The sequence below is a fragment of the Haemorhous mexicanus genome, chromosome 1, assembly GCF_027477595.1.
Source record: "Haemorhous mexicanus isolate bHaeMex1 chromosome 1, bHaeMex1.pri, whole genome shotgun sequence".
Classification (NCBI taxonomy): domain Eukaryota; kingdom Metazoa; phylum Chordata; class Aves; order Passeriformes; family Fringillidae; genus Haemorhous; species Haemorhous mexicanus.
This window is the reverse complement of record NC_082341.1, coordinates 129909199-129922725: the sequence shown is the minus strand read 5'-3', so window position 1 is coordinate 129922725 and position 13527 is coordinate 129909199. Positions and strand designations below refer to the sequence as shown.

At 43.5% G+C, this 13527-nt stretch overlaps 1 protein-coding gene across 1 annotated transcript; it reads left to right on the top strand.

Moving 5' to 3' along the window:
• The first annotated feature begins 7135 nt into the window (after window positions 1-7135).
• On the top strand, window positions 7136-11779 carry LOC132332349 (myelin P2 protein-like). The gene is made up of 4 exons (XM_059856597.1): window positions 7136-7301; window positions 8811-8983; window positions 9871-9972; window positions 11525-11779. Exons 1-4 carry the CDS (start codon window positions 7229-7231, stop codon window positions 11573-11575), a joined length of 399 nt encoding a protein of 132 aa, XP_059712580.1. The 5' UTR covers window positions 7136-7228; the 3' UTR covers window positions 11576-11779.
• Window positions 11780-13527: the final 1748 nt, after the last annotated feature.

The window sequence follows — 13527 nt, the reverse complement described above, 5'->3', positions numbered from 1 at the left end:
TGTGTTCTCATGCTGCAGTTTGTCAGGGAGGGGCCTGGGGGCCATGCAGAGTGGGAAGGGGTGCTGGGCAGGAAAGCACCATGTGAGGGCCACTGCCACTCTCAGCCATGTCACTGATATCCCTGAGAAAAGAGCATCAGAGCCAGTCCAGGGAGTGGCACTTGTGACAGATGGACACCTGAACACTCATCTGGGGCGTGCTGTGTGTGGGCTACCCCCTGCAAGGAGTCAGGGAATGGGGCTGCTCTTCTCAGCATCCAGCAGAAGTGGTTGTTCCTGGCACAGGGAGGAGGATGATCTCTGGATGCCCAGTTTTGGCTTCCAAACATGAGCAGGGTACCAGGCCCTTCCTCTGTGCACAAATGCAGACAATTTTAAACCTGGAGGCTATTTGAAGCAGCTTGATCTTACCCTTTTTTCACCTCAAGTGTGAAATTATAGCAGTTAGAGCTTTCACCTGTGATCATTTTGTCAATGTGCCTGTCTTGACTATCTCATTTTGACCTAGATAGGGTAAAAGCCTGGAATTAATAATCATAGCTTTAAAAACACTGAGGTTGACTAAAAGTCTGTACAACTTTGTTGGTGCTACCACCTCCTTTATTACCTACATGCATTTTCTGCTAGCTCATTAGGTTTGATCAGTCGTGGGAACATGAGCCTTTCCAGGTGCAAAACCCTTTGGTACCCCACGTTTTCCAACTCTGCTTATTTCTGAACTGCCATCCTCTACTGCCCATGGGTCTGGTCTCCTGTTTCAAAACTTTGCATCTACCGAAGCCATGATTTCTACCCCTGAGAGGGCTTAAATTGAGGACAAAAAATAAATTGAGGTTTGTAGAGAAAACCTGGACAGTAAGTGTAAAAATGTGTGCCTTAACCACTAAAAGGGGAAATGAGTGATTTGGGTCTCTGATCTAGAGTGATCTGGAGTGATTAAGATCTCTGAACCAAATTCCACATATTCCTGACATTCCCAAAGTCAGCTGCCAGAGGTGATGGTGCTGAGCACACTCTGCTAGCAGCAGAGACCTCTCATGCACTTGAACTTTCCACTGAATTACTCAGTTTGTTTCCAAGTTTTTGCACTATTTATACAACAGGATAGGGAAATGGAAGGACTTTTACATTGTACATGAGCTGAGGAGTAATTTAAAAGCGATGCCAAAGACTATCAGAAAATGTTTAAATAACCATGAACAAACAACTCCTGTGTTTTAACCTTGGCTTCATTGCTTGTGAAATCTCACCAATTTAGAGAACAGCAGCTGCATATGGGATAGAAGAATGCTTCAGAGTACCCCATCTATATACTACTAAATCTACTTAACAATACCAAAATTATTTATGAGAGTTAGGATACAACTACACTTTAGAGGTAGAAAATCTACATGAGAGGGATGGTTGTAAGAAGCAGAAACATTGGCTTAAATAAACTACATACAGACATTAAATATCAGCCCATAGTATTCTATCATCCACAGATTTGGAAATACTCTGTCAGAGGTAAAAGTTCCAATATTTCGATATTCATAGAGCAGATTTTATTTTCCAGAAATCTTACATTCTGAAAGCAGCCAGCAGTTATAATTGTAACATTCACAGCCTAATATTTCAGCAAAAGGTAATCTCTTCTAAAAGCATCACCACTTATTTTGGTACCTGGTGAATGACTTTGAACTTAGTGAATTAATCAAGACACCTAAAACTTCTATTTTTGGAAATTTCAATTCAGTGACATTCTGTCTGTAAATCTGAACAGGCATAGCAACATAAGGAAGCACTACTGATGCTTTTCTTAGAATATGAACATGTTTGGAATTTAGTCTCTGAAGAAGGACAAAATTTATTGTCTGAAAACAGCAGCAGTCTAGTGACTCCTTGAATAAACGGAGGTGATTCCTCTCTGCCAAGAAAAGGTGTGTGCTCTCAGACCCAGACGGAAGTGGGAGCACACATTTCTAAGGACTCAAGTCAGATCAGTGTCCTGTACTTACCTGCAGAGCAGCACAGGTCTGCCTCTCCCTTCTGTCATGCTCAACTATTGTCCAAAATTCAGTAACCACCCCAGAGCATTCCTTTCTGCCACAGAAGGATCTTACTAAACCCATACAAACCCACATTTGGGCAGCACATTGATCACAGCAGGCACCTTGAATGCTGCAAGGAGATCTCTGCCCCACACCACATTCACTCACTACTCCTTTACAGGTTTCTTGGACAGCCAAAGGGAAAGGTGACTCACACCCACAGATTATTGGCAATTCAACAGAAAGATGAGGAAAGGTTTATTCTCATCATTGATCTATCAGTTGTTTTTCTCGTTTTCTTTTAACTATTTATTTCCATTGGGAAGAACTTGAAGGACTTTGGTGTCCTGGCCAGTCAAGCCCAGTATGTGCAATGCAGTCTGGACTTGTTCCCCCAGCCCAGCTGTCCCAGTCTGGCTTTGTAGGATGCTCCAGCTAAGGGACAAAAAGCTATTTGCACCCTCCAATGTAGCTACAGGGAAAAGGGAGGCTGCTGGCCCCATGTTCAGGGCTGATCCTTTAGTTTCATAGAGTCAATGCTAAAACATCCTTGTTGTCCTCACAGCAAGCCCCTCTTTGACCTCTGTTCGCCCCTTCTATTTCTGTTCTCTTCATTGCTCCTCTGGGAATATATTCAGACTTTTGGGCCTTGAATTTGCCTAGATCATAGTTCCCTAAAGAAACTCACATAAGTTTACTTTCTGTATTTCTTTAAATGGTATCTTTAAATAATCTCTGAATTCTTAGTTCTCTATTTCTATCAAGTTTTACCTTTATCTCTTGCGTTTCTTCACAATCTCTAAGTTCAGTGTTTAAAATCCTGTTTTAGATGAACCATAAGCAAAACAAGGGAATCAAGGCCCTCCCTTATCATATGTACTCACAATCCTTGATGCTTTTTTCCCCTTTAAATTCCAAGAAAAGATTGGTTTCCACAATTAATTCTATTGAGATATAATTCCCTGCTCTTGTTCTTTCTAAACTGCAAGTCCTTTAAATGAAAGTACTGTTTTTTCTTAGTGACAAAGAGATAGATGGTAGCAATGTCAACATTGTTTGAGACTGCTTAAGACTGGGTTTTGTCTGAATAAATAATTCTCTGTTACTTTTGTTCTTAAGGTTACTGGTACTACAGTGTAGCTGTTCTATTCTGACTAATTTGCTCGTCTTGAATTTCTTTGGGCCTAATTTTACAGCATCCCAATCATCTTTTATTTCCCAAAGGCACCAGCCTTGTCTTGTTAAAGTGTATTTATGTGGATAAGACAATTAAATAAAAGAACAAAGAATGCCTGAGGAGCAACGGTAGCATATTTTCATATTATTTCTTGAGCAATAATGGATAGTTTCATTTAGAAATAGTTTTCTCATTTTCAGAGATGGGATAAAAGACCTAGCTATTCTTTATAGAAAATGTGATATTATTCATCTCTGCTTTAGAAGAGTTTTGTGTGGACAACACCTTCAAAGACTGACATTTACTTATTTCTTACAGATACAGCACCTGCTTCCTACTGTGGGGGAGAAAGAGTTCTTTGCCATGATTATACAATTTATGAGAGTTAGGATGCAACTACACTTTGCCATGATTATATTTTTATTCACCCCAGACTTTTTCTCTCCACACTGAACTGTCATTAGACTTGTGCAGCAAGGAAAGCTTTTTTCAGCTTCCTCTGCTGATGTTATTATTGAAGAGTTTAAAAATATTTGGCATATGCCACCAAAACATGTGACTGAAGACCTTCTTATTTCCCACAACCACCATATAAACCACAGACTACAACAATTTCACTCCTCAGACTCTATTATTTACCTGTTCCAGTGTGCTCCCCTTCTTCCTTATGACAGCTTTCAAGTCAGGACCTAGACCTCACCTTCTTTGTCACAACACCATTTCCATCTCATTCTTTCAACTCTAAACACAAGAAATTTGGTCCCACAACCTATAACCCCAGTATCTCTGTCCTTACAATGTAGATCTGAAGAGCCTTTATAGATTGCCATAATCCAGAAATTACAGTCATACAAAAAAGACAAACAGGTAACAATTGCTCACGCAAGCTGGAAAGAAGTCTCTAATCTTTCCAAGATATGTACCAAGCAATAATTTTCTGCAGGAAGATGGTTTAGGAAGAAGAATGTCAGAATTACATCTGATGTGGTCTTGCACTAAATAGTTGAGGTGTCTTTAGCTTTCAATTCCTTCCTGTCACATACACACATGGTTTATGATTTCTTTATGTCTGCTTTTTACTAACCATTAGACAATAGTTCTAAATGTGGACTTTAAAAAAAAAAAACCAAAACAAAAAAAAAAATCAGTTTTAAATGCTGAAAACTCTAATCGCTCAATCTTTCAATTTTGGCTTGGCAGAAAATATTCTGGTGGTCCTGGTGTACACCAAGCTGAATATGAAGCAGGAACATGCATGGGCAGCAAAGGGTGAGCGACGTCCTGGGCTGCATGGAGTGTGTGAGGTTGAAGGAGATTATCCTTCCCTTCTATTCTGCACTCAGCAGGCCACAGCTGGAATGCTGGGTCCAGTTCAGGGCTCCCTAGTATGAAAAGTACGTGGACCCAAGGAGGTTGTGGCACTTCTTCATGGAAGCAGGGAAACCTGAGGAAATCTGACAATAGTAGGACACATTTGAATATAACGCCTTATATGATTCTGCTGGCTTAAATCTTCCCTTTACCTTATGGCAGACCAACTACCCATGTGCCAAATTATGTCCCCCTGTCAAGTCAGCAAAGTTTCTTGCCTCTCACCAAGTGAATTTGAACTAAGTACTTTAATGACTCAGTCTCTTTTCATGCCACCCACCTGTCAGGCATGAGAGCTGATCTCCACTGATGCACTGATCTTCTAAATGTGCCTGGTTGTAAAAGAGAGCCAGCGAGTATTGTCTGCTTCTTGTTCTTGTGATCCTGTCTGGGATATGTGCAAGGAAGAGCCCACAGCTTGGGATCATTTCTCTGATGCAAAGGGAGAAAACAGAACACTATAACACAGTTCTGCCTTTAAATGATAAAAAATACAGACCTTTTCCAGGATGGATCGTGAAAGCAAAAAAAAAAAAAAAACAACAAACCACTTTGTACATCTTCTTGACTGCTCCTTCACATAATTCACATGGCTTTGATTTATCTGACTAGCTCAGAGGTGACAATAGAGGTAACACCCTGCAGACTCCTGAGGAGGGGAAGTGGAGGGGAAGGTGCTGATCTCTTCTGCCTGGTATCCAAGGATAGGATGTATGGGAATGGTTCAAAGCTGAGTGAAGGGAGGTTCAGATTTGTCATTAGGAAGCACTTCTTTAGTGAGAGACTGGTCATACACTGAAACAGACTTCCTAGAGAGGTGGTCAAAGACCCAGGCCTGTCAGTGTTTAAAAGGCATTTGGACAATGACTTAACAACATGCTTTAACTTTTGGTCAGCCCTGGGTTGGTCAGGCAGGTGGATGAGATAGTTGTTATAGATTTCTGATCTATATGGTGACAGCAGGACAATAGCATTGGGAGGACAGTGGGAGCTGGGTTTTGTAGGGAGGCAGTGCTCCTTTACTTGTCTCTGTGTTACTTACACCCCACTGCAGCATGCCCTGACCACTCTGCAGGTGCAGTGGTACCATCCCATCCCATCCCATCCCATCCCATCCCATCCCATCCCATCCCATCCCATCCCATCCCATCCCATCCCATCCCATCCCATCCCATCCCATCCCATCCCATCCCCACCCCTATCCCATCCCCATCCCACCCCCATCCCCATCCTATCCCCATTGCCACCCCCATTGCCACCCCCATCCCCACCCCTATCCCCATCCCACCCCCATCCCCATCCCCACCCCCATCCTATCCCCATCCTATCCCTATCCCACCCCCATCCCCATTGCCATCACCATCCCCATCCCCATCCCCATCCCATCCCATCCCCATCCCCATCCCCATCCCCATCCCCATCCCCATCCCCATCCCCATCCCATCCCCATCCCCATCCCCATCCCCATCCCATCCCCATCCCCATCCCCATCCCCATCCCCATCCCCATCCCACCTCCATCCCCATCCCCATCCCATCCCATCCCCATCCCCATCCCCATCCCCATCCCCATCCCCATCCCATCCCCATCCCCATCCCATCCCATCCCCATCCCCATCCCCATCCCCATCCCCATCCCCATTCCATCCCCATCCCCATCCCATCCCATCCCCATCCCCATCCCCATCCCTATCCCCATCCCCATCCCCATCCCCATCCCCATCCCCATCCCATCCCCATCCCCATCCCCACCCCCATCCCCATCCCCATCCCCACCCCCATCCCCACCCCCATCCCACCTCCATCCCCATCCCCATCCCATCCCATCCCATCCCCATCCCCATCCCCATCCCCATCCCCATCCCCATCCCCATCCCCATCCCATCCCCATCCCCATCCCATCCCATCCCCATCCCCATCCCCATCCCCATCCCCATCCCCATCCCATCCCATCCCCATCCCCATCCCATCCCCATCCCCATCCCCATCCCCATCCCATCCCCATCCCATCCCATCCCCATCCCCATCCCCATCCCCATCCCCATCCCCATCCCATCCCCATCCCATCCCATCCCCATCCCCATCCCATCCCCATCCCCATCCCATCCCATCCCCATCCCCATCCCCATCCCCATCCCCATCCCCATCCCATCCCATCCCCATCCCCATCCCATCCCCATCCCCATCCCCATCCCCATCCCATCCCCATCCCATCCCATCCCCATCCCCATCCCCATCCCCATCCCCATCCCCATCCCCATCCCCATCCCCATCCCCATCCCATCCCCATCCCATCCCATCCCATCCCCATCCCCATCCCCATCCCCATCCCCATCCCCATCCCCATCCCCATCCCCATCCCCATCCCATCCCCATCCCCACCCGCCCCTCGTGTCCTGGTGTGCTCAGTGAAGGAAGCCAAGGCAGCGTCACCCAGAGCCTTGCTGCTGGCACGGCTGCCCTGGACAAGGTGCACATTGTCTCGCCCTGGTGCTGCCTCCCCTATTGGCCAGCCCCCACTGCCACAGGCACCAGACCTCTTTAAAGGCAGACCACTAAATCTCACTTGGGCACAAATCTCTGACTGCCACCAAGAGCTGTTGTGGCCACTGCCTCTCTCTGCAGGACCAGCGCCTCACAAAGCCTGAACGATGTGCAATCGATTTGTGGGAACCTGGAAACTCATCTCCAGTGAAAATTTTGATGATTATATGAAAGAATTGGGTGAGAAATGTTCTGGGTTTGTTTGTTTTTTGTTAGTAAGTTTCATTTGGGAAGGCTCTGCTTACGGATGGTGCCTTCTTTCTTGCCAAAAAAAAAGCACTCTTGTAGCATAATTTAATTTCTTTTCTTTAGCATCTAAATTGAAAAAGGTAGGTGATGAATTACTATTATAAATTTACTTCTGTCTAACTGATATGAATCAATCTAAAATGTTTTTCTGTCATGAGAGTAATCTATGGAGATACAGATATTTTGTTTCCTCTTGATTGCACTATTAAACTTGTGACTTATGATAATTCACAATAAATAATGGAGCTGATGTCTCATGACACTGTAGTTTCAGACATCTAAATACTGTGAATGAATCTATCTGTTACTGAAGAATGCCAGGAACGTAACAAATTAAGCATTGTTTTTCATTTTAATGCTGTCTTCATTCCTGTATGCCAAGTGCACAGGCAGTCAGTTACTGCATTGCTTTTGCTCTATAAATGATTCACTGATTCCCTTTATTTGAAATGTTAGCCTGAATAACAAAAGAATTGCAGTTAATTAATTAGCCAGGGTGAACGTAGGAGGAAAGTTCAGCTGCAGATATTTTTCTGAACATCTGAACAGAATTGCTTAGAATGGAATAATTATTGCAAGTAATTTTATACTTTGTAGATAACTTTATACCCTTTTTTTACAGATCTTTCCATCTGAATATGGCATAGCATTAACAGAGGCACTAACTGCAGCTATCCCTTTTCTGCTCTTATGAAGCAGTGATACATCACCAGTGGCTTCATTCCTACTTGCCCCAAGCCTCACAGCCTGTAGACAATGAACTGGACTGGAGAGGATTAGGCAATACAAAAGGCTTTTGGCATGGGATTTTCCTGGAAGCTCTTTCCAGCTCTTAGCCCTTATACCTCAACATTTTTTATATTTCATACTTGTACTTTTCACCGAGGTTTAGATGCAAGGATCCTTAAAGGGTGTTAATAACAACTTAGGAATTACCCAGTCTTCAGTATGTTTTAATGAACAAGCACCAGCATTTGGCAATTCAGTGTCCAGTTTCTTCCTTGCAGCTATTAACAAAGGTACAAATTCTCAGATTTGTCAAGGATTTTTTTAAAAGATTTTTACAAATTTTTACGAGAACCAGACTCTTCTTCTTAATTTTTCTACTTATTCTATCTACATTAAATTAATGCAGATTTGTAACCAACCATGTTTGTTCTTAGCTAAATGTGCACAGCTCTATAATTGTGTATATCTTTACTTCTTGCTGAAGGTGCACTCTTATCAGCTGGGGCTGCCTCAGCCCCTGAATGCTGAGGTTTCCATTCCTACCTCTGCCTCAGTAGTGTCTCATCTAAAGAATGAGTGTTTCACCTAAATCAGGCATTAAAGTACTCAAGAAGAAACTCTTCCTTATTCTTCCACTGAAGAATCATGAGAGGATACTGAGTTTCTTGCTTCTAGCATGTAATGATTTTTTTTTTTGTTTCTGATTTCCAGGAGTGGGCTTAGCTGCCCGGAAACTAGGTGGCCTGGCAAGGCCTGATGTGATAATCAGTATGAAAGGGGACATAGTGACCATCAGAACTGAAAGCACCTTCAAAAATACAACCATCTCCTTCAAACTGGGCCAGCAGTTTGATGAAACAACAGCAGATGACCGGAAAGTCAAGGTAAGAGGGCTGATAATCTCTGAGTAGTCTGAACATCTCGTAGAAGAGCACCAGGGAAAATTTTACCTTCTCCCTTTATTGGAATAAAATCCCAATATTGCTGAGTGGAACGCGCCTGGGCTCGTCCGGCCCTAGTGCTGGACCAAAGGTATCAGCTGGGATGTTTCACCTCAGAGACACCTTTGGCTGGCTGGAAGTTGCAGTTAGGCACTCAGAATGAGTCCATGCATGGTAGAAACTCAGTTTACCTCTAGTGGAAAAAGTTCAGGCGATGGTGAAGAGAAAGAGAGCGGATTCCTCCGGAGGGTTAAATCCAGAGTTTATTCCAGGGTGACAGAGCTCTAAATCTCAGTAACAGCTCCAACAGAATACAGACCACATGGTTTCAGTGCCTTTTAAGCCCACAGGGAGGGGGGAGGGAGAGGATAGGTGAGCCACCAACCAGGTGGGAGGGGGAGGGTCTCAGGGGACAATGGCACCTGGACAGGCCAATGACCCCAGGTCTGAGAAGCAGAACTTCTCAGACCTGGGGTCATTGGCCTGTAAATCTTTTGAACTTCTGCCAATCACACGACGCCCTTGCTGGTATGTGGAACTTGACAGACAGCAGTTAGGAAGAAGGCAAGGAGGCAGGGGGAGGGGAAGGAAGAAGTTGGCACACCTGAGGGACAGAATATAGCTTCACACCACAACATCCCTTAATGCACCTTGAGTCTTCCAAAATATTGAAATAAAGCACTGAAAGAAGACACAGTACAGTGCTGAATATCATGTTACTGAGCTTGCCATTATGCCCAAGTGCATGTCTTGCTGAACACAAGGTGAATTGCTGCTCTAAACTGCAAAGCTCAGCTTGCAGTCTGAAACTCTTCTCTTGGGATTTGCAGAGTGTTGTCACCTTGGAGAAAGGGTCATTGGTGCATGTGCAGAAGTGGAATGGCAAAGAGACCACGATAAAGAGAAGACTTGTTGATGGGAAGATGGTGGTGGTAAGTTCACTTTCCTTGTACACTGCTAAAGGTCAGAACGATATATCCTTCAGTACGTTTCTGTCTAAACTAGACAGACTAGACTATCAATTTTAGCTTACTCTTTGAATAATGAAACAAATTAAAGGAGAGAAAAATGGAACCAAGCTTAGAAAACAGCTGGAAAGAAATAAATGTTGCTGCATACAGCAACTTTAAAGTGACTATATTGGCAGAGCTGCCATAAGTTAACATCATACTTACTGCTCTCAACATTAATGTTCTTAAAAGCAATGAGGTTTAAAAAGAACATAAACCTGTGAAATGGAAAAAAAAATTTACAATCAGGGTACTGCTGTCCCCGAAACAGCTCGTTCCTTTTCACTACCTTGGCCATGCCAGGGAGATAAAACATTTTAGGGACCCTAGTTGTAAGGGTCACTATCAAAATTAAGATTTCACTTTGTTCATTAAATTTTTTAAATATTGGAGTCAAACTAATTTTCACAACTTGTTTGAAGTCAGCAGCATTACATTTTTACATGTTAGCTGACTGTCTTTTGTTATAAGTTCTCTTACATAGAATCATAGAATGGTTTGGGTTGAAAGGAACCTTAGAGATCATCTAGTTCCAACCCACTGTCATGAGCGAGGACACCTTCCACTAGACCAGGTTACCCAAAGCCCCACCCAGTCTGATCTTGATTTCCAGGGTTGGGGCATCCACTTCTCTGGGTAACCTGTCCCAGTGCCTCATTACCCTCATGGTAAAGAATTTCTTCCTAAACCTCCCCTCTCTCAGTTTAAAGCCATTCCCCCTTGTCCTGCCACTACACAGCCCTGTAAAAAGTCCATCTCCAGCTGTCTTGAAATCTCCCTTTATGTAGGAAGGTTGATTTGGTTTTGCATCTCCTCATGACTGCATTTCTGTGTAAAATTTTCTAATTATTAAACCCTCTTCATAAAGCAGAGAGGTAAAGTGCCTCTTCTGTCAGTGTCCTGCTGCCTGCCCCTTGCCTCAGAGAGGGTTGTGGAGGACTCCTCCTCTTTTGCAGACCAAGGAAGCATTTTTTTAACATCCTGTTGCCTTTGTCGCATGCATCCTGTGACTGTGAGTCAACAGCAGTCACTGAAGGCAACTGGGGTGAGAGGGTCAAGAGAAATATTTTGTGACTCAGAGGAGCAAAGATTTTTAGCCTGACCTTTGAAATATCCAGGCTACCTCTGCTTCTACACAAAAAACCCTTACTACTTTGAAAATTTGAAAGCGTTGGTGGGCCATGATGTAAAAACTAGGTGAGGCTAACATTTCTGACAAGCCAGCAATAATACCAAAGAAAGTAAATTTGTTTGTGGAAGCTGAGCCTAATTTTGCAATCTTTTTGTCATTAAATGCCACTTAATGAAGTTAAAACTGTTAAAATAGAAACAACTCTATTTGCAATATAAAAATAGTCTTGCTGTTTGTTCTAAAAACATGACATCTGGATTTTCATTGACTTCAGAAGTTACTGCAGCAGACACAACTGCTGTCAGCAAAAGGTTTATATTAACATTTTCCTTTATGCCTTAGGAATATGCCATGAAAGGGGTTGTCTGCACTAGAGTTTATGAAAGAGTGTGAAGAAGTTTCGTCTCTGCACCGGATCAGAACTGGCTCTAAAACCTCGGCTCAGTTCAGTGACCAAAGCCTCATGCACTGTGCTTCTTAATTTTATTTCCTTTTATTGGGAAAATGACTACACCATAATTGGTATTTCAGAGCCATAGTGTAACTAATCCAAAATATTGTGGTGATCCAATAAAAGCTTCTCAACACAGAAAACAGTGTTTGGCTCCGCATGAATGATTTACTTTTTGACCGGTGCTATCTTTTCTGTTGATAGTGTCTGTACAAAAGGTCAGTCTATTTCTGAGTAAAACGGTGAAACACAAGTAATCTATATCTGAGAGAGGGCTAACACTGCTTCTCTGATATGTTAAAAAAAAAAAAAATATCCTGGACTCAATATTCTTTTCCCACAAAAGATTTTATTGCTGAATAGCTCCTATAGGAAAAATTATCTTTACCACCAGAATTTTTGACTTTCAGTATGACATGTCATTGTAGCCTTATAGTCTTAGCACATCATTGTTTCATACTCACCCAAAAAGCTTATAATTCTTTTACTACCAGGATTTATATACTGGCATTTATTTGGAAGAAAACAGATACTGGAGGGAAAAATTGGAATATATTCCATATTTGTCTGCCAAAAGGGCAGATATACCCGTGAAACAAAGTGTGGAACAGGTGTGAATGAACTCCAGAAGCCTTAAGGCTAGAGGGCTTCATTTTAAAAGTGCTCAGTAATCAAGCCTGCTTCCAGCAGAGTATTTAAGTGTACGCTCAACATTAAGCACACAGAGGAGTTGCATTGGGTAGAGTTTGCTGACAAGCCTAACTGAGTAGCTAGCATTCATTCCTTCCACTTCTTTTACTCTGCTTTTATCTAAGGAAAAAAAACAGAAAAAGCAAACCTAAACTTCTGGAAATCTATTTAACCAAAAAAGCACTGTGGCAAGTTACGAATATTTGCCTCCACTGGGCAGTGGTCAGTATCACTGCCACATTCCCTCTGAACACATTTCACCCTGTGTCATTGCCTCCATGCCATCACCCAGAGCTTCGCCTCCTCGGTGGGGTTAAAGCAACTGTGAGAGGCTCATGTGTTTATCTTGGCTCATTAAGAACAGCAGAGCTGATATGAACCTTTGCCTACTGGTTTTGCAGGCAAGAGCACAAGTTCTCAAGGTTAAGACAGATCCTGAACGTCAGAATCTGAACTGGTTTAGCCAAGCAGAGAGTGAAGAGATGGATATCACATGCAAATGAAAGATATAAAGGTCACCTTTCTTCTCTACCCACCACTGGAAAAGCCAGAATCTGGGCCCAGCTTTGGATACATTTTTATGTAGATGCAGTCTAACTGCAGGCAGCTGCCAGAAGGCAAACAAGACGAATCCTAGAAAGTATGAGCAGTGAGAGAAAGCCGTGGGATTTATGGACAGCAGTTTTAAGGAAAAATTTATCCTGGTCTCTAACCTTGATGAAGGGACAGATGCCCCATCTTTAACCTTACCATTAAAACTCACCCCTATGAGTGTCAGAGATTCTGTGACTCCAAGTCCTCAGTGATTGTTACAAGGAACGGCGGTAGAATGATGCCTCATGTATCATCTTTTGCAAACAGAATGTAATCACGTACTATGAGCAAAGATATTTTACCAGGCTTCCATAAGAACAGTCATACAGTGTGAACTCTCATTATACACAGCCCTCCAGATTATTCCCCTAGTGTCTTAACAGAGGCAGAGACATTTCTTACAGCTCAGAATCTGCCTGAAATGTGCTTGTGGATCTGGATTTCTGCTCTGCAGTTTCATCATTCCCTTCCCTTGCAGTATCACACAGTCCCAGTGAAGCTGCTGGATCCACTCACCCCAGCCTGGCTCTTGGAAGCTGGAACTTGTCCAGAGCCTTTTAGGCAGAGTTCACCTCCCACCCCTGAGCCACAGGCAAAGGAGAAGATATTG